A 21,980-nucleotide genomic window follows, 5' to 3' on the forward strand; every position below is an offset into this window, starting at 1 on the left:
AGAACAGATACACAATAAATACATTGTTATATAAATTGTTTCAGTCTGATGTAAACTCAGCCTCTGATTAAGAGGCATGATGAGATAAGACTGGATGTTTGAGACAAAGTCAGCAATAAGAGAAATTGACGTTAAATTGGTCCAGAATTTACCAGTTTTACAGAGGAGAGGCTGGTGTATGACTGAGCTGTCATGCTTTGCTGCAGTGACACTTTACGTCTTCATCTTCAGCTCAGCTCTGGGCGCCTGTTAAAATGCGTGTGTGCGTGCAGGCATTCAGCTCAGGTCGAGCTAGAGCATTTTTAACAGAGAAATAGTAATTTGTCAACGCATGTCTTCTTTTCACTGTTAAGACTCTATTTCTCTTCAGCCATTTTATTCCTCCTTCTCCTGGTGTCACGGTCTAAACACAGTCTGATGTCTCATCTTCATTATGCGCTCCCTGTCACTTCTCTCGCTGGGTTTGAGGTTTCTCTCTCTTTTACTGCAGCTATGAGATACTCGGAGCAGATGGTTCGAGCGTCTGGAAGCAGCAGTCAGGGCAGATTATTCAATTTACATTTTAGGTGTTTAGCTGACTCTCTTATCCAGAGTGACTTAAAATAAGGGAGCAGGTAGGTGTTCAGTGTCTTTCTGACTGTCAGTCACATCCAGTGGTTACATCAGAATCATGACAGTGAATGAATTAATAACTTTGGTTTGGAGTTAGTCGGTGAATAAAATTGTTTGATGGATTCCAGGAGTTTGCTGATCATTCATTTGAATTGTATCAATGGGCCTAAACTTGTGTTAAGCTTTGGAATATGGATTGTGCCTTAAAGCAAGTCTTTGCAGAAAAGTATGTGTCTAACCAAAGAAGTGAGCACACTTTGTTTTTAAACACGTTTCAGAGAGGTTTCTTGTCCATCCTTTCAACATTGAATGTGATACCGAGATTTGTGTACAGAAAAACTTGATGCAAAATTAACTCCAGACTTAACACAGGAAGCGTACTCGCCACCAAATGGATGGCAATTCTTAAAGTTTGACCGTCTCCCAGTTTATTTCTGATAGTACTGAAAAAGCTTTAGACATACTGGATTAAAATACATATTTGTATTCTCGCCAGGATTATTGCTGTAAACTGGTTTAAGTATGTGATGGGTAGATTTTCCGTAACTCATTGGACCGAATCTGCTTGGAGCTGCTAAATGCCAGGGTAAAACAAATTCAAGCAGAAGGCAACTAAAAAAATAAAATAATACTGTTTGTCTGTTGGCTTGTGTTGTGTTTTGGTGAAATCTTGTGTAATTTTACTAGCATCTTTTAATTTTCAGTAATAGTGTAGTAGTCAAATCCACAAGCGCCTGAGCCGCAACGGTCAACAGGAAATGATAAATCAACTTTAACAGCCATTTGTATAAAATCCATTTCCTTCTACTGTGTTTTTTTCCGACTCCTACCTAGAAACACCACAAAGTACATCCTGCAATAGCCACAACATGCAAATGCTGAAGTTCTGCATTGCTGCCAGTTTGCATCATAACAATGTGGACAGTCAATGTGTGACTCTTTTGCCATGTGAGGCTGCTACAAAGGTCAAAGATGTTTATATAGTCCTTTATTAATGCATCACAAAAATGTATTGGAGTGAACCTGGAGGGACTATGTCTTAAAATGGCATCACAGCTTTGTGATCACTCAACATCTTGCCTATAATTTGGGCACCTCAGTGTCACTAAAACCCTATGCCTTCCTCCTCCTCAGAATTGTTGTGGATGCGTGTAATCTCCTAAGCGGATTTGGGGGGGAGGTAAAAAGAGGTGGGTGCTTTACTTCCACAGAGGACACTGGTGCTACAGGTTGTGAGGCATTAATCCTGTTCAAGGCCACAAACTCTTCACCCTTTTGCAGGCTTGCACGCTGGAGCCAGGAACAAAATTTCACACCCAGTTATCTGGAGTGTAGCTTATCCAGAGCCCAAAACAAGCCAGTAATGACCTACAACCAATGCAGAGCTCTTACTTAATGCATCTTCTTTATATGTCGTTTCTCATGTTTGACAGGAATATCGGCAGCCATCTACTGATTAACAAGACTGTGGACGCCTGCTTCGGGACGGATGCGTATGTGACCTCATTAGAGCACGTCCAGGCCCGGCTCACCCTGTCCTACAACCGGAGAGGAAACCTGGCTATCCACCTCATTAGTCCTGTCGGCACACGCTCCACTCTGCTCCACCCCAGGTAAAAAAAACACACACACACACACACACACACACACACACACACACACACACACACACACACACACACTACAAGTTAGGAAACCAAACTGTTGACACTCCTGCTTATTGTTGTCCTGCAGGCCTCATGACTACTCATCAGAGGGTTTTAATGACTGGGCTTTCATGACCACCCACTCCTGGGATGAGAACCCCACGGGGGAGTGGACGCTGGAGATCGAGAACGTGGCTGGTGCCAGTGACTATGGTAAAGCATCTGTTATTTATGAGAGGAAATTAACATTTTGGTGGATTTGCCTGCATGTTTGTGTGTTCATATCTAAAATTTGGTGTTGTGCATGTTAATCTGTCTGTTGGAAGTATTTGAAATAGGGCTGCAACTAATGATTATTGTTTGTCAGTAAAAAGTCAGAAAATAGTAAAAGATGACTCGCATGACTGTTAATCAACACATGTCTGAGTCTAAAGTTCAGCTCGGGGTTAAGGGTTCAGTGCCAGGAGATTAGAGATCAAGAGGCTCCTGCCTGTGACTTTGTGCTCTTTATAAGAGCTGTGAAGCTGACTCTGTATAGCTCTGCAGCAAGAAGCTTTCTTATAGCTTGGAGCAAGATAAAGCAGTGGAGTGAATACTTCACTCGTGTTGTTTGCCCTTGGATTATCCACCTACAGCTTTCTGCATCTGGATATAGCAGGTCCAACCACAGCATGGTACTTAGAAGCCAAGAAAACCCCAAACAGCAGATCCAGATAAATGTCCTGCTCCTCCGTCCTCAGTAAGGACTCATTTATTGAAGTGTTCATCTCTCACAAGGCCCCACATTTGAATGGTTTCTTCAGGGACATGTACTTTATTAACACTCTTATTAGACACAGAGTGAAAACATGCTGTCTTGAAATTGCGGAGGCTACAATGAGAAGAGGAGACATTTATGAGATCTACCCTAGGGATCGCCGGAGCCTTACTGTTTTTGACAGACGTGCATTTCTTTTACACCAGTTAATTTCTTATTCTTTTTATTTTTTTAAATCTCTATCTATATCTCTCCACTCAGGCACTCTGACCCAGTTCGTCCTGGTGCTGTACGGCACAGGCTCAGCATCCTCCAGCTCCTCTGAGAAGTCTGAGCCTGGCAACGGCAGCTGTAAGACCTTGGACCTGAGGCAGATATGCATTGGTAAGGCCGGCATTTCTTGTCTCCAGTTTGTTCCTCACAGGAAGTTACTGCACAGCAGCTGGGGAAGGGGTAGTGTAATTTCTGAGTCATTCTGGAGATGTGACATGTGTAGCCTGGATGAAATGTTATCCCATGAGTGCTCGGCTGCATCCGTGTGCAGACTTGTATGAAAGTCACGCAGTTATCTTTTTCAAACTCCTGTAAACGTCGTGCCTTTACTTAGCTCCAGCACCAATTTTAAATGAAGATTTAACTTCTGATGAGATCAAATACAATTCTGCACCAGGTCCCTTATTTAATAATCTCATTTAAATTGAAAGATGCCATATTGCCATGTTCTACCTAATCCACATACTGCTATAGACAAGTTCTCAACATACTAGTGACTGAGCACAGTGTGAAGTCCGCCCGTTGTCTGAAACAGAGACAGTCTGACCCCTACAGGCTATCAGAGGCACTTACATACAGACAGACAACATCATACACAGAATCTTTGAGGGTGAACTGAATTTATGATTATCATGTATTATAATAGTACACAACTATAGTTTTCTGGTTATGAACAAGCTGATAAGACCCTGCAGTAAATTAGATTTTCCTCCTTCTGTTGCCTCACAGTCTTGTTTTCAGCTCTGTTACCCCGAGCACCCACAGTCTGTTGATTGCCGTTAAAGGCAATGGTCTGCATCTGGACCTGCTGCATATGGAAATGGGTCTGGTGACTTAAACATGCTGCACTCAGCATATTAATTGGCAAACTTTTTTTTTTTAGTACTAACAAAAGTGAAAATGGCAACTTGAAAGCAAAATTGCCTTGAAACAATATCTCACATTTCCAAGAAGCCAAACAAGCCATGGCTGAATAAATACAGAAATGTCAGACACAGTGTGCTTTACCATGTTAACTGTGCTCTCTGAGCTCTGACTGTCTGGGCAGGAATCCTGGTTCTCTGTTTTTGGCTTGTCTGACTCATATGAAGACGTGAAAGGTGTGTGCGGCTATTTTTTTCAGTTTTCTTTCTCTATGTTACAGAGTGCAACGCCGGCTACTACCTCTTTCAGCAGGGCTGTGTGAAAGAATGTCCAGAAGGCTTCTCAGTGGGCTCCCAGCCCCTCAACTACACAGTGGGAAACTTCATAACACCAGCTTTTGTCCCTGCCTGCCTGCCCTGCCCTCCGCCCTGCCTGACCTGCAGCAGCCTCAGCCCTAAGGCCTGCCTGTCCTGCCTCCCTCACAGTTCCCTTGACCCCGTCTCTGGCACCTGCCTGCACCTCAACCAGTACATGCGCGAATCCCCTGGCAGCTTCATGGTGGGCCAGGGGAACCCGGGATCGCAGCCCCAGCTCAGCTCCCGGCTGCCCATCACCATTGCTGTGCTCAGCTGCATGGCCATCATGGCCACCTTCGCTGGCATCTTCCTGCTGCTGCAGCTGCGCTCGGGCGCACTCATCAAGCTGCCCTCTTTGGAGGCTGGCAGGGGCCTCGGGGGAAATAGGGTGGTGTCGTACCGCGGCATCCCGACAATGTGGGGGGATGATGGGGTAAATACAGACTCAGAAAACGAAGAGTTTGACGTCCATAATGAGAGGACTGCCTTTATCAAAACACAAAGTGCTCTTTAATGCCTCCCCCACATCCCTCCTTCTTTTCTGCTTTTAAAGTCTTCTCATCCCATTTGTCTGATAATTCAGGGCTGTGGTAACTGACCTTCAGTCTTTTCTGATTTTATCTCTCATCCCTTTTTTTTTTCTGTCTCTGTCTTATCGTGTTTTCATCTGAGTCCTGCTTCAGGATCCCGTGTTCCACTCTGCTTTGGGAGACATGATGGGAAGCTGCTGTCTCTCAGAGCTCGGGATGGCCCGGGCTTTGCTCTGTTCACACTTGGGCGCATTCCTATTAAACTGGCTCTCTCCTTCCTCTTGCCCTCAATCACTAACGGTGTCTGTCTGTGCAGTCCATTTTCCCCTCCAGCTCCAACTCCTTTTTGTTACAGTAAACAAATGATTATTTACTTTTTTTCTCTCTTTCGATCAGTCTCGGTGCAGTAGCCTGACGAGATTGTTGAATGTGAGGAGTATAGATGTGTGTGTGTGTGTTTGCGCACACGTCCGAATGCCTGTCTCTGTGTGAATGTGAGTGTGTAAATCTGATGTGTAGTGCCCTTTACAAAGAGGCTAAAGCTGGCCCTGTCACATTTAGTACAAAAAATTGTATCATGGGGCATGAAATCGAATTCGGAAACATTGACTCTCTGAAGTGCCATTTAGTGATCTGTTCAGAAAAGCACCATTTTTAAATGGCAATTTTAAAATGCACATATGAAAAGCATAAAAGTTGTCATGGGGAAGTCCAGACTTGAACAGTTTGTGTCAGTGTCACCAGTCAGAGAAACAAAACAGACTGTCTGAGAGCTTTCTGAGTATGTCATGTCTGTCATTAATTTTTGACGATGAGACAATGTTTATATATTTAATTTGAACAAAATCGATCTCAGTATTTTTTTTCATTTGTGTAATAATTGATCTCTGTGTGATGGGGCCTTTAGATCTCCTATTGTACACACAATCCGGAAAGATCTCTCTCTGTGCTGGCAGAACAAACTGAGTCACACAACTATCAATACTTCTTCCAGCCTTTTGGGATTCAAGATGGAGCCATAACCTCTCCTGTGCTCATAACCTCCCGACCGTCACAAGGAACGGTGTCAAAAAATAAGATGCATTTAAAGAGGAAAAAAACACACACACACACACAGGCTACTCGATCAACCCGGAGGCACAATCCCTTCCAGGGATATTTAATTTCTGTGTCTGATGTGCTCACATCCTGGGGCTGAGAGAGAAGCAGCCGAGGTGCTGATGGGACCCAGAACAATATGTGACTGTTGAGCACAAGAGCTTCTCAAAGCAGCTGGCAGGTTTTGAGTTACCTGTGATTGATTTCTCGACAGATGCAGTAACAACACATCGATGCTTTCACTTTTGTCTGAGCACATTAGCACTACAGACACATGCCTCAAATCTTAATGACTGAAACTTTATGTGTGTGTGCATGGCTGTGTGTGTGTGTGTGTGTGTGTTTACTGCACATGAGGTGGAGAAATGTTTACCTGCCCTCTGAAGTGAAGGTTTCCTTTCCTGCTCCTCTGTCTCACGGTCTCCGCTTTCTTCTTCCAATCTTGAATATTGTTTAGAAATCCTGCGTTGAGACTCCACATCTCATCAGTGTCTCTGCACTTTCCCTCCAGTCTTCATCTGATCTGAATTTCAGATTATCTCTTTCAGTGTACTTGCCAATTAATTATATTCTGAATGAAATTGCAGCAACTATTTATTCTGAGAGATTTTAATCATACCTTTAGGGAAGATTGTTTTAAAGTGATTTTTCTCCTGGGCTGGTTATCATCTAAAATATGCATCTCATGATTTAATCCAGAGTAGCCATTTTGAATCCATTGATCCTTTTTTTTTTTTTTTTACTATGTTTAATTATTTTTTTTTCATTTCCAGTACAAAAACAGTGGAGCTTGCTGAGAGAGGTTGTCATGGTGATGACTTGCATACAAAACTGCAGCAGCTCATCCTTTTTTATCTACCTCTCATATCATTCAGCAAGAGTTAATCCACCTTTTTAGAGGAACTGTTAAATGATTATAGAGGTCAAATTATATGTAGGTCAGATATATAAACGCCTCTCGGGGAAAGATTTAGAGGGATAGGCATGTCAGTCAAAATTATGTTCAGAAACTGTAAAGCTGCTGTGTAAATTCTAGTCTCTGAAACCTCCTATTTCTCCTAAAATGTATTGCCTTTAGGATCAGCATTCATGGGCAGTCACACCCGGGCTTTAAAACCTGTTATTGAAAATACAATGTAGGAGGATTGTCCACCGATCTTGTTGGGCAGCGTTTAAGTGCTAAATCAACTTAAAATTGTTAGGGGCGTTTGTTTTCCTCACCTCTCATACTCTACCCATGGCAACTCCATCAGGGGTGACCACCTTTTTTGTTTTGTTCTTATGTCACGGACAATCAATCAGTTTCCTTGTTTTGAGGGCAGAATAGATTTTAATTTAACCACTTGTGTTGAAAGGCCTTCTCAGAAGGCATTGTTCATAAATATGCAGAGCTGAATGTGATTCAAATTGTGGAAGCGTGTTCAGAGAGAAAGGGGGGGAAAAAAATAGCAGAGAATAAAAAAAAAACAATATCTGCCAACATCCTGTTCAAAAGTGTGGAGAGCAATTGATATGTATGCGCTCAAACACAGCACTGAGCCATGAGGCTTAATTCATCTCAGATGGCCAGTGCAGGTGTAGCACATTTGGCTTATCACTGCAGTTTCTGCCAGGAAGCACTAAACTGGATTGGAAACCAACCTGAGAGTGTGCATTAAGAGAAAGTGCTCTCAAAAGGAACAAAGCAGATTGTGTGCTGCATCGCTTTGTGTGTACATTAGCGCCTACTGTCATTTAGGTTTTGATTAGTCCCAGTTTAAGGAGGATGCAAATTTAGAAATGTCATAACTACAGCCTCAGACTTGAGCCACAAAATCTTACTGTGTTCCCAGTTTGGTGTGAAATGTGTAAACAACAGATAATGCGCTAATGCGGCACCAAAATTGTTTCCATAATGTATTTTCTTAATCTTTCTGGATGCTCAAAGTTAGCTTTTTTTTTTTAGAAGAACTATAATGTGGGACTGACCAATTTGTTGCAATTAGTATCGACTAGTTGATGCTCAGTCTTGTCAACAGTATCCATTGTGCATCTTCCCTTACAAAAGACCTATATTGCTTCCACAAACTATAAAGTTGCTCCTGGAGTGTAACACAGTGGGGTGTTTAGATAAGTTTCTGTGGCCCCTTGAGTGCACGTGCAAAATGATTTATTCATCTTAGCCTGATGTTGCATTCACTACGGCTTGAAAACTCAGAGCTTTGTGCATTCAAGTGTTCAACTTTTAAGAAAATCATGAATGCGGGCAGCATTAAGTAGCTAGTGTTTCCAAAGCACAGGGAGCTGCTGAAAACCATTGGCAGCCTGCTCACTCTTTCACTGCAAGAATGCGATGGAAATTACACACTAAAACAAAAACGAGGTTCTCTAATTGTGCCAGAAAGCAGCTCGTAATTTTAAGGCTACCACTTCACTGGCACGAAAGTGTGAAGCCTCTTCATGTAGAAAGTAACAGGAATGTTACAAAAATTCTGCTCATTGCAAACAAGTCTCCTCTCCTTATAAAGAAAAGACTCGCTCTTGGGAATGATGGAGGCTTTTTCTTTATACAGCTCATGTATTTAACGCATAGCTCGATGTGACTTCAGTCCTGCCTTAGGATGTAGTCTGAAGTGATCAATATGAAGTCGGATGGAGTTAATAGGAGCAATATCTTTGGCGTAACCAAAGACAATCATTTCAATGCTGTCTGAGTGTTGCGACGTGTTGCTTTCAGGTTGTCACAGTCCATTGAACCCTTCACTCGTGTTCAAAGTCTTTTGTTGGCGTCATCCTGTCCTCTGTGACACCCTGTATGTTCAGCAGCTGTGGAGGGAGGAGGTAGAATGTATCCCATCTCCATTAACTTAAGGGCTGAATCAGATCTGCGTGCGTTCATGTGCTCACATGCTCTTTAAAGTATAAATGAAACACTTGGGTGTTTCATTTATACCAGATGGTGGGGTGGTGGTTAGTGGAGCAGCCTCAGATGACTCTGTTGACCTCTTCCGGTTCCTGGCCTGTGGCTGCACACCGTACCTTACAGATTTGTGACCTATGAATAATGTACAAGAATGACTATCTTACATGGGATGTAACTCTAAAATAAGGCCTATTTTTGTACTATATGAACGGTGCAGTGTAATTTTCTTGTAATTTAAAGATTTTTTTGCTCTTGTTTTTCTCCTTTTTATTTAATTGATGTCAATTATAGATTCTACTAAAAATAAAGATCTATGCAAATTTGAATGTGTTTTTATTAACTTCAATGCGCTTAAAAGTAAAACTGACTTGGTGTATAAAAACTGCACAGTGGTGGCAGACATACTCAGATCCCTTAAGTAAATGTCCCAGAACAATAACGTATTATGTTATGAGTAAAGTATTACCAGCAAAGCATACTTAAAGGTGGTGGTGGGGGGGGGAGACAAGACAAGTATTCATTTTGGACTTTAAAAATCCATTTGCATTGAGCTAAATGCTGACATGATCACAGTGACGATACGAACATGCTGATTTTAAGCAGGTATATTGTTTGCCATGTTCACCATCTCAGTTTAATATGGGGCAGCTGAGGCTGAAAAGTATTGGACGTATAACAATTTTGACCTGATGATGGCGCTAGATGAATAGTTAAGGGATCAATCGAGATCACAATTCATCCTGAAGGGGAAATGACTGTATGTACAAAATGTCATGATAATCGTATCAGTTGTTGAGACATTTCAGTCTGGACCTAAGAGGCGGAAAGACAAACTAGCACTTCCATCCCCAGAGTAAAGCTGCTTGTATGGCAAAAAAAAAAAAAAAAGATTCCTGGTTCCTCATGTGATTGTGGATCTTTTGGTGAAAAGTTTCCCACATGTTTTGCAAGGATACGGTTTCTCTCCTGCCTGGGTTCTCCTGTGCTTTTTCAAGTCTGACTTCTGACAGGCTTTTTTCCACGTGTTACAAATGTACAGCTTCCCACGTGTGTGTGTGTGTGTGTGTGTGTGTGTGTGTGTGTGTGTGTGTGTGTGTGTGTGTGTTCTCATATAAAGTGTCAAGTTACTGTTCCACCTGTAATAATTTCCACACATTTTGCAAAAAAAGGGTTTCTCCCCCGAATGGTTTCATGCATTCTTTGTCAGTTCTAGCTTGAAACACAATCCTGCAGGTGTTGGTACAGCTTCTCACCTGTGTCGATCCTTATGTGGACTGAAAAGGCACCCATCCATCTGAATAGCTTTCCCACATGTTTTGCAAATGTGCAGCTTCTCACCTGTGTGGATCCTCATGTGTCTATTCGATTTCGACTATAAAGATATCCCACAATTGTCACTTTTAAACAACTTTTCACCAGCGTGGGTATTAAAGTGAACCTTTAACATGGTAGAGTTACATAGATCATGACTGTTGCCTTTTGGTGTCCTTCCTTTAGTTTTGGTTCTGCACCCATAGCTGATGCTGAGTTTTGATGATCGTCTCTTGTGTGATCTTGGCTCTCATCTGCATGGGAGTTGTGAGCGAGGAGCTGGGGATCCCTGTTTGGTTCGGATACAACAGAGTTGTGAACGGACATGTTGACTGCAGGCTCTTTCTCTCTTTTACTCAAAGTTTCATCACCGTTCAAACGCAATGTCTGGTCCTCACTGACTTGTGCTGAGTTCCTTCTGTTCCTCTTCAATCTGTGCAGGCTCTGGATCCCCTTGGTACACTCCAGAGTTCCTCTTCTTGTTAGAGAGCTGCTGCACAGGGAGAACTTCCTCCTTCTTACAGACATGTCTATATTTAAACCAGGGCTGGACTGTTAATCTGGCATACCGGGCAAATGCCCGGTTGGCTGACACACCTTTGGGCCCGATGTAACGTAAATTATTTATTTATATAGGCGTAACTGTTTGTAAAAAATGACAACGATTGGCCCATAAAGCATGGATAGAGGCACATTGGGTAATTTTCTCTTACTGGGCGCCACCCACTCCCCCTCTGCCCTTTGTTTTTTGCGTTGCGGGCCAAAAAAAACACCATTCTTCAGACGTCTGCCGCCAAATGCGCTAAAATAACCAGTAATCTGTTTGCTACGGGGCTGCGGTAGTTTTAATATCAGCTGCAGTACCCTGCGTAGTGCAGGCACTTGAAGGAGTAAAGGCAAGCCGTGGCCACTGCCAGGCAGAGAACGAGGCTGTGTTAGCAGAGCAGAGTGACAGGGCTAAAGGCGAGAGAGCAGGAGGGAGGGTCATATACACTGGGGATGCTGGGGACATGTACCCACCACTTTTTGAAAGCATTCTGAAAAATAGCTTGTACCAAGAGATGTTAATTAACTAATAAAAATGCTATGAGAAAAGGTTTATTTGCACAATAAGCCTGCAATGCAATGTAAATATAGAAGAAAACTGCGTTGTCCAAAAGAAGTAACTTAAGCTAAAAAATAATAAGCTACTGATTACTGCATTATATTCTATTAGATCTTTTATACTGTGAATTGTCACCTGCCACCTGAATTTTGTACTTCCCTTTATGAAAATAAAGACCACCATAAATTGGTGCAGAAAATGTCTCCAGAATGCAGGAAATTAAGTGTTTGATGCTCAAAATCTCCTGGGAGAGGAGTAGAATCAAATATTTCATCAACAAATATATTTTTTCTAAATAGTAGACATATTAAACAATATACTTGTCTTATAGTCATGGCCACCAATCTTGTGCAATGTCTGTGTTTCTTCACACCCCTAATCTGACCACCTAAATGGAAGGATGGTGTATTGGTGAGGGTTGTCCGACTGATTTTGGTGGGCCGCCTGGGCCAAAAATGCCAGGGCCAATTTTTTTGTCCCAGTCCAGTGATTTAAACCATGAGTATGTTATATAAGTCTAATTGATCATGATTGTTTTCAAACATGATTAAGTTTTACAAACCTATCCTGTGTAACTTTATTTCGGATTTCAAAACGATAACCAGGAGTCTGCGCTGTCGATCTTCCTTGAACTCGATGATATACTTTTTGAAGACTCACAATATTTCTTAAGCAGTAGCACAGTTGCTCGTTCACAAAGTTGGTCAAATACTGAAGACATTGCTGCCTAATTATAACTGAGATAGTTGTGCTATGAATACACTCTTCTAACTTTTTTCAATACATCGCCTCGCGCATGCCCTTTTTGTTTACTTCCGCTCAGTCTTTCGATGTTTGCTCAACTGAGTGGGCCTTTCTCAGGCCCAATCCCAATGTCCCCCCTCACAGACTCACAGACTTTGAGGTGCCTTCCCGGAAATTCCGTGAGGGCCTAGGGCTGTCCCACTTTCAAATCGTCAAGTGCGCGAGGGCTCTCTCGCGGATATTTTGAGCCCCTGTCCGCAGCATATTAAGAGAAGAAGAAAACAGTAAACAAACAAGCATCCACACCAACGCTGATGTCAAAATGGTTGAAAGTTTTCTTAACTTAAGATGCTGCATAGAACACATTAAGTCAGAGGAATGCAATAACCTTATGACATAGCCTACTTAGTTTATTCAACTACTTATTTTAGTTTTTGCTTAATGATGCTATTTGACCAACAATAATCAAGGTAAGGTGATAAAGTGGCAAAGGGCTGTCCCATTCCCGTTTACAGTTTTTGAGCCCTCAGAGCCTCTTGCACTCAATCACTTTCCAAGTGACGTCAGTAAAGTCTGTGAGGGTTCAGGACTTAGGGCTAAGGGGACACATTGGGATTGGGCCTCATTTCCTCTCCTCGATCCTCGAGCGTGTGACCCGGAAATCGATCTCAGCACGCCATCTTGAAGGACATCTCATTCTTAAAATGCACATCTTGCTGGAGGAGCTATAAGCGAGGATACATCGGTGTATCCTTTGCAGAAGTCTTTTCAGCCGCTGATGAATCGTCTCCCCAGTGACACTGTGCGCATTTACGCATGAGCCACAACAACATAAATTAATAATAATAAATCTCCCGACACGCCGACAGGATCTGGTGTTAAATCATGTTCTGTGTTCTTCTACACATCCAAAAGGCCTCACACACAGTCCTCCTGATCAACCCTGAGCTCCATCAGAGTCTAAACGTGGATTATAAACTGCAAGTTTAATTCTGTTTCCTCTCTCTGACCTGTCAAGTTTATTACTGGAGGTTTTTTCTGTTTTGTCCCACGGTATTTGCTGTGACATTATTGCACGGATGGAAACTTTTAAATGACTGACAGCAGCCGTTCTAATCATCAAAGTAAATCATTAAAGAAAACACTCGTACATCAATATAACACACAAGAAAGAAATCGCCTGGAAAGCTACAGGGGCCGGTGGAGGTGTCGGTAAAACGTCCAGGTGGATGATTTATGCGTATAGGCCTATATAAATTCCGTTAATGTCCGAGCCGATCCGCGCAACACACCAATTCAGCTGCTATAATCGTGACAAACAGCTGCTGAAGTCAAATTATTAGGCTGTAATATGAACCAGAGCGTTCAGCACTGATCGTTTCATGTTTTAATAGCTTAATAGTGCCCATGTAGTCTGCACGTTATTCCAACAGTAGAGTCCTGTGATGACAGCTGTAATTAGGGCTATATGAGATAAATGTTAGGCTACTGTGTCATTTTGTAAAGGGACTGATGATGAAACGTCATCTCATCAAGCTGAGGGCTGAAATGATCTCCTGTTTACAAAAGGCGCACCGCAAAAAAGTGGTAAGCCTAGTCTGCTGTGTAGCCTAGTGAATGATCAGGCTGCTGTAATCTGACTGTTTTCAACAGATAATGTTTATTGGAACCTCGAGATGTTTCTACATGTTATAATGTTAACACACATGTTTCTGGATTGTGAAGAAATGATCTGTGGCCTTTAGTGCCAAAAGCTGTTCTTCTGCTCTGACAGAGATCACAGCTCAAACAGTGGACAGATGATGCAGCTGTGCAACAGGTCATATTTAACAGACGTCGCTTTAAAATTACGGCTCCGAGGAAAGGCCATCTCATTTCCTTAAATGCCCGTTTCCTCGACTCCTCTATCCTCGCGTCTCCTCCTCGACTCCTCGAGCTCGCATCTCGGGTGGGCGGGACTAACATGCGCCTCGAGGAGTAGAGGATGGAGGATTGAGGAGTCGAGAAGGTGGAAATTTGGGAAATGAGAAAGGCCCAGAGAATGGGCTACAGGTCCATTTGACTTAATGGGGCGCTGCGCAGCGTTGACTTAAAATAAGGCATGCTGGTTAGAAATTGTAACCGACTTCCGCCGGTGTTTTGACGATCTATGTTGCCTTGTCGATAAATGCTACCGTAGCGCAAATCGACAGCAGAGACTATCGAGTCGCTCTGCCCTATCGAAAAATGCTACCTTATGTGTTCCCTTTCTCAATCCCATAAAGTTATAACTCTCACAGTATTATGACATCTTCTGTTTTTGATTATATTATAACACCATTTCAGGGGCAGCGTTTTCTGATTAATGACTAATATCCCCTATCAAATAATGCTCCCATTACAGAATCATTTTATATTGCACCACTACTCACTCCATGTGTAGCCTACTGTAAGGAGATGGGGAGCACGTTGAAATACTATATTATGCCATCTTTATTTACGATATCAGAATCAGAATCAGTTTTATTGCCAGGTGATTCTGATATTGCTCACGATGGGCTTACTTATACAATAATACCATAACACAATAATAAAATAAAATCAGACACAAACTACAGTATAGACAACACTAATATACACACTATGAACAAATCAATAGACATATTGACAAATAGTGCAGTGATCAGAGTGCAAAGAATGCAAGAGTAAACTATTATTCTCATTATGTACATGTTGAAGGTGGATATGATATACAGGTACACATACATGCATACATGTACACATGTACACAGTGTGATGGAGCATAGTGCAAAGGATGCTGGAAAAAATAAATAAGACCTATGACCTGAGGTAGGTGTATTGGTATACAGTATATACAATATGACTTAGTATATGAAATAGAGAATGGTGAATAAATAAATAATAAGTAGTAACCAGTAAACAGGTGGCTGATTAGAGACAGAGTTACTGGCTTATTGCACAGGAATTGTTCCTGACACTGTGAGTCAGAAATCAGCTGTTCATCAGAGTGATGGCTTGTGGGAAGAAACTGCTTCTGTGTCTGTTGGTTTTGGCGTACAGTGCTCTGTAGCGCCTACCAGAGGGGAGGAGCTGGAACAAGTTGTGTCCAGGGTGAGATAGATCTGCAGTGATGTTTCCTGCCCGTTTCCTGACTCTGGAAATGTATAAGTCCTGAATGGAGGGCAGGTTGGCCCCGATTATTTTTTTTCTACAGTCCTGACTGTCCGTTGTAGTCTGTCCCTGTCCTTTTTGGTGGCAGATCCAAACCAGACTGATGGAGGTGCAGAGGACAGACTGGATGATGGCTGTGTAGAACTGGATCAGCAGCTCTTTAGGCAGGTTGAGCTTCCTGAGCTGACACAGGAAGTACGTCCTCTGCTGGGCCTTCCTGATGATGGTGTCAGTGTTGGGCTCCTACTTCAGGTCCTGGGATATAGTGGAACCCAGAAACCTGAAGGATTCCACAGCAGACACAGGGCTGTTGAGTATGGTGATGGGGGGCAGAGTGGGGGGGCTCCTCCTGAAGTCCATGGTCATCTCCACAGTTTTGAGCGTGTTAAGCTCCAGGTTGTTCTGACCGCACCAGAGAGCCAGCTGATCAACCTCCCATCTGTAGGCCGACTCGTCACCGTCCCGGATTAGGCTGATGACCGTTGTGTCGTCGCCGAACTTCAGGAGTTTGACAGATGGGTCCCCTGAGGTGCAGTCGTTGGTGTAGAGGGAGAAGAGCAGTGGGGAGAGCACACACCCCTGGGGGGCGCCAGTGCTGATAGTCCGGGTGCTGGATGTGATGTTTCCCAGCCTCACCTGCTGACTCCTGTCAGTCAGGAAGTCTGTGATCCACTGACAGGTGGAGGCTGGCACAGTGAGCTGGGTGAGTTTGGTGCTGAGGATGTCCGGGATGATGGTGTTGAACGCCGAGCTGAAGTCCACAGGGGTAGCGTATTCTGATATAATAATAATGTTGTTGTTTTTTTTTTTATATTACTGACAGATATTAACTGATCAGCCACTTTCTCGACGGCATTCCCAACAGCAAGGTTGCACAGATTTATGGGCGTGGAAACAGACCACGCTTGTGGGTCTTACGCATGCGCAGAACCGCTAAGTAGCACATCTCGATAAGTAGCATAAATCGACAGAACACCAGCGCTGCAAAACGTCACCATGTCACATTACATTAAAACCTCGCGGGAGCAAGGCGGCTGCAGGCGCCGAGTCCGGCGGCCGCAGTTGCTTTTCCCCGGCTGCTCCAAGTTGGAACCACAGTTTTGCCTGGAGATCAACCATTGATCTCAGCTCACAGTAAGCTCACGCAGGTAGAATGTGTCCGACGTGACGGTGCCGTTTTTATTCTCTGCCCCTGCAGCTGACGTTGGACTATCAAGTCGGCGAAAGTCAGCCGCCGGCATCTCGAACGCACCTTTTGAATGGGAATACTTTGGATGGACACTGTATTTTCTGCTAGGGGAAACTGTTTCATCCAGTAGGTGGCGGTGCAACATTTTCTGAACAACGAAAAAGAAGATGTTTGCTCTAACAGCGGAAGTGATAAATAAATGAAACATTATTGTCTAATGTGTTTCATCATAATAATTTTTAATTTGCATAGGAGTTTTATTTTATTTATTTTAGAACAGGAGCTGGCTATGTTTACTCCTCACTTTGATGCTGAGTAACTAACATCATAGCGTGAGTAGGTAGCATGAGCAACCTTCTTAAGCTAAGACTGAAAAGCTTAAGAGGTTTAGTTAATGTGTCTCTGTACTGTAATACACTTAATAGGTAAAAATAACTTTGACGTTGCTCTAGCTTACAGGAACTAACGGGCTACTACATTTTATTGGTAGCTTGTTGTTGAGCTTGCTGTGGGAGGGGCAGCTAGCTCCTGAAGTGTCCCCCACCCCCTTTCTGAATTCCCATTGAAAGTTTTCTTTAAACAATTCCCATAATGTAATGACCTTTATGGTTTTGGTTTCTGAGAAATAATGTGTTGTCAGTCATTTTGGCATGGCAGATGTGTCTAAATAGCATACTACAATACCCATGAGCCTCAGAAGTATATAACACTCTGTTTGCTTCCTTTGACGATTTCCAACTAGTAGTAAAACAGAAATCATCTGGTTGATTAAAACATTTCTTTTGACACAAATGGATATACTGCATAGACATATTGCTCAAATTGTGCGAAAATAAAACACAGTACCCTATCATGTTTATTTTTTGCTCTGCATTGTGACATTGACAGTTATATTCATTCACTTAGAACACTGACATTTTAATTATATTCAAGGAAATAACATCTTGTTTGGATGATCTGGCTGGATTATTATTTACGTTGATTGCAGGGACACCTGTTGTAAGACTGGACAGCACGGACCCAAACGCAACGCTCAGAGGGAAGGAGGTTTGAGGGTTTACAGAGGGGGCTAGGGAAAAGGTGATGGAGGAGAGGTGGACGCCGGAGGACGTGGACACGGAGGACCGAGGAGCAGGCGAGGCGCAGGCGGTGAGGCGAGGAGCGGGGGGAGCCGGGAGGGCGCCGTGGAGGAAGCCCGAGAGGAGAGGAACGGAGGATGAGGGTGAATGAACCTGGGAGGGAAAGCAGAGAGACAGAGTTAACACGAGGAACAACCGGGGACTGGAAAACAAAGATCACTTAAACCAGAGCTTGAGAGGTTGGCACCAGCTTGGGAGCAACAACGATCAAGCGAAGCTGGTGTGGAGAACCGGGGTTGAAATACTTGCTGAGATGAGGTTGATTACTGGCAGGTGTGGCAGACTGGGGAGGTTGCTGACGACGTGCGGGTTGTTGGCTGGGCTCAGGAGCGGAGGGAGAGAGAGAGAGAGAGAGAGAGAGAGAGAGAGGAGGAGAACACGGAGGCAGGCAGAGCAAAACAATGGGAGGAATAAAGCGGGAAAAAAAAAAAAAAGTAAACCAGGACACTCACCGTCAGCCGGGCTGTCCCCACAACAACACCTAAACTTAAAAGCAGACGGTTTGTAAAACCTTCCTGAGGTGTGCTGAATTGTTCATCAGCTTGTGCCATCTTCTCCCCATTGTGTATAATGACTGTAGGTTATTTGATGATGTGTGTGGCTGGTGTAATTAAGCCAATGACTTTGCAGTTGAGGTTGCACCCTACCCCACCATGTCATAAATAACCATGAAGTCACTGTGTTGACACTGTGGTAAAAATGAAAAGGAAATGCTTTTTTTTTTTTTTTTTTTTTTTACTTATGTGACAAACACCATCAGCATTTTCAGTCTGCTGTGGTCTAAAAGTGGTAAGTTAGTTACTTAAAAAACAATGTCTAAAGAAGGTTTCAACAAAGTGGCCTTTGCTCAAAGTTTTATGTACAGCGTTTTGGGTTCAAGGGTAAACCAGCACCTGCCAGGATTCAGGTCACTGTGGGCATATCGTGGGCCACACTGCTCCAATAACCTGCTCACCAGTTGTCCATATGCACCTTTTTTGTAAAAAATGAAAGTATTCACATCATTTACTTAAGCAAAAGTGAAACAACAAGTGAAAGTCCTGAATTCAACATACTATTTTACAGCAAGATATTCTCAAAGCTTTCAAAGTTAAAGGACTGATTGTTGATAATACTGAATTATAATTAGTGTTGCACTGATGTGTAAACATACTTTTTCTGTTGTAATTGATTGAGGCTAAGAGAACGTCTTTATGTTGCTGTATAGTTTAATCTATGTACATACAATCTTAATTAGCAAACTACTAACCACAGCTGTAAAATAATACTACAGTTGATGATTAAACGTCCTTAATTACATTCTACTCTTAAAAATATCTGATGTTTCTGATGCAAGCATTGTAAAAGATGAATATTGTTATGAACTACAAGGGCGTCAGGGGGAGCTTGGCTCTTCTTAATAAGCCATAAGCTCCCCTAAAAAAAAAAACCCAGGTGAAATGCTGGAATGGTTTTTACAAGCAAGCCAAGTTGAGGGGAGTTGTGTGAAAACAGCCTCCCATGGCCCCTTTTTGTGCATGTTAATGGGACCCCTTGGGCAAGTTTGACCAACACCCTTTGACCCTGACCCCACCTCCCTCAATTTACAATAATAGTGGGTTTTGGCATAATTGTGCTTCAAAAGTTGAAACCAAAATTAAATTTACAAGCACAACTACAGTCAAACAGAGATGAGGAAGTGCTGCCGTACGTAAACCTCTGTGCTTTTTTTTTTTTTGCTCACAGGGAAATGAAACCTTATGTGGTCACAAGAAAACGTTTCTCTTGGTCATTTGCAGCTGCCTCAGCTCACCGCTCTGTTTCTGTCCCACTCACGAGAACACAAAGGTGCTGTAGGACTTACTGCTGACAACAAATCCTTGGCAGGGAGGAGAGTTTAAATGTCAAAGATGGGGTTTGGGGAGGACCTACGGTGTCCCCAAGCACATACAGCTGTCATGCGGCTGCTGGACTCAGAGCTTCACCTGATGGAGGTCATGAAGAAGTGGATGGGTCAGCGGGCCAAGAGTGAACGGGAGTTTTCAGTGCAGCTGCACCACATGGCTGCCATGGTGGAGAAGCTGGACCGGCCTCAGCTCTGTGCAGGACTGGACTACATCAGCCAGCTCAACAAGGTGAGGTCTCATATCAAATTTCACTCTACACCTGAATCATCAACTGATCATCACTTTTCATTCCTGTGGAGGACAGTGTAAAATGCACAAAGTGTGTGACTTGAGGTAATCTCAAATTAGTTTTCTAAATTAAGGTTACCTTTAAAAACATCAACAACATGCAACAAAAAGTGCTGAAATACCTGACAGAATTGTGCATTTTTCTGGGGTCATATTGGGAAATAAATACTTCCCTAAATAGAAGTTACAATGTGAATGTAATGGTTTTTTGCTGCTTTCATTTTTAGAGCTTCAAAAACCACACAGTGATGTTAACATTAACAAAACGTTCACTGGCAAAAAATCATCCATATATGCTAAACAGAACTCAAGTGAATGCTAAGGAGTCATTGTGTGTATTTGGGGGGCATTGTGAAAAATACAATGTATGACCCAAGAATCTCAAAATAAATCTGTAAACTAGGATTTTCTCTTTAAGGTACTCATAAAATATGAGGTTTCTGGGTTTGGCTGAAGGCTTAGGTACCAATAACCCCGATCCAAACTTTTTTTTCTAGTTGTTATAGTTTTAAATCATTCAGTGTTTAAATTTGTTCTTAAATCCAAATAAGAAACCACTTATAGTATGCAACTACTGCAGCGGCAGAATCCTCTAAAATGTAATGCTTTAATAATTAAAAAATGCTTAGAAGTTTTTACCTCCATGGATTCTACATCTGATCATCATCTACATAGACTTTGCAAAATTACAACCATGTCAGACTCATGACCAGTGAGTTACGACCAGTAAAATGTATGATGTTGAAATGACGGCAAATTTAGCAAACATTTGCTCAGAATTGACCTAACTTTGACACAGTGTGCATCAAAAACAGTGATTTTATGCTTTGAAAAGCAAACTCAGAAAGGCAATATATATATATATTCTTGGCTTGGTGCGAGTGTGCCTGAAGTAAGCTCACGCACAGGCTTCCCTTTTTTCTATGATCCAAAACTATGTCAAATAAGTCATGAATCTGGCAACCAGTTACAGGAAACATTATGACATGAACAGACAGAAAGGTTCTTTATGGTCACCAAACATCTATTTATCTATGACATTACAAAGGGAAATTTATTTCTGCACCTCACAGTTCAGGAGGTATGGGCCAAAGTGTAAATAGCTCTTTTAATTAACCACTTGGTGGCTTTATCCATGCCAAAAACCACTAGTTTGAATTTCATCAAGTGTAATTGAAATGAGGTTTTTTCAAGATATGTTGCTAACAAAGAAATTAACAGACAAATCCAGATCCAAATGGAGGTTAAAATGTGTGAAGGACTGTGCAGCCTTGGCAGAAGTGATCCATTTATTCACATTCTTGTGTTTAAACGACATGTCTCCATGACCTTTCTCCCCCTGTCTGTCAGTCGTGGGGAGTACTGGTCTCTCAGACGGACTTTCTCAGTCAGGTGATGAAGAAGCACTCTGAGGATCTGCTGGATGGTCCCATCAGCAAACTGACACTGCTCATCAGAGACAAACAGCAGCTTCGCAAAACCTACTCAGAGCAGTGGAATCTGCTGAGGCAGGAGCTCACCAAGGTGTGAGACTAACACGCACACACACACACACAAACTCATAAACCACTACTTCAGACTTCTGCTATCATGCCAAAAGACACCTTTGAACTGTCAGACCTCTGACTGAGATAAAACCACTCAGTGCTGAAAATAAGTTAAGTAACTTTTTAGGTATTGAACTGATTTCCATTGATCTTTTAGTGTCCTTGCTGCTGACAGTTTTTACTTTACTTCCCGTACGTTGACACAGACCGACAGCACACGTACACAAAAAGCTAAACTAAACAAAAATGTCTTGCTTTTATTGTGAAAAGGAAGATATCATTGGTGCATGGAGCTGATGCTGCTTAGAGATATATTTTTACTTTTGTTCATTTTTTTTTTTTTTGCATATTTAAGCAGTGACTTGCTTAAAAAATACCATCCATATCTTTGTTGTTATGAAGCTATACCACATTTATTTTGCAACCATTGTTGGACTGTGAGTGTTTTTATCGCTACCATTAACTGGTCCTTTCTATGGTATTTTTGAATGAAAGCAAACATATTAAAGGACACTTAAGGTGTAGAAAAAAGTAACACTCATAGTGTTAGAGTAATTATGTA

At 42.4% G+C, this 21,980-nt stretch overlaps 2 protein-coding genes across 3 annotated transcripts in view; both read left to right on the forward strand.

Moving 5' to 3' along the window:
• furina (furin (paired basic amino acid cleaving enzyme) a) overlaps positions 1-9,364 on the forward strand; it is a 78,654-nt gene extending 69,290 nt beyond the window's left edge. For both annotated transcript variants that reach the window (XM_038701758.1, XM_038701757.1), the window contains exons 13-16: positions 2,046-2,225; positions 2,347-2,471; positions 3,277-3,399; positions 4,433-9,364. In XM_038701758.1, the coding sequence (XP_038557686.1) occupies positions 2,046-2,225; positions 2,347-2,471; positions 3,277-3,399; positions 4,433-5,022 (1,018 nt within the window). In that variant the 3' untranslated portion in view covers positions 5,023-9,364. The remainder of the gene's footprint in view (positions 1-2,045; positions 2,226-2,346; positions 2,472-3,276; positions 3,400-4,432) is intronic.
• A 9,087-nt stretch (positions 9,365-18,451) lies between these two features.
• Positions 18,452-21,980, forward strand: part of fes (FES proto-oncogene, tyrosine kinase) — a 20,660-nt gene continuing 17,131 nt past the window's right edge. The window contains exons 1-2 of the mRNA XM_038701701.1: positions 18,452-19,811; positions 21,222-21,395. Coding sequence (XP_038557629.1) covers positions 19,578-19,811; positions 21,222-21,395 — 408 coding nt within the window. The 5' untranslated portion in view covers positions 18,452-19,577. The remainder of the gene's footprint in view (positions 19,812-21,221; positions 21,396-21,980) is intronic.

This window comes from Micropterus salmoides, unplaced genomic scaffold (genome assembly GCF_014851395.1).
Source record: "Micropterus salmoides isolate LMB-PRFRI ecotype aquatic unplaced genomic scaffold, ASM1485139v1 Ms_hic_scaffold_6, whole genome shotgun sequence".
Taxonomy (NCBI): Eukaryota; Metazoa; Chordata; class Actinopteri; order Centrarchiformes; family Centrarchidae; genus Micropterus; species Micropterus salmoides.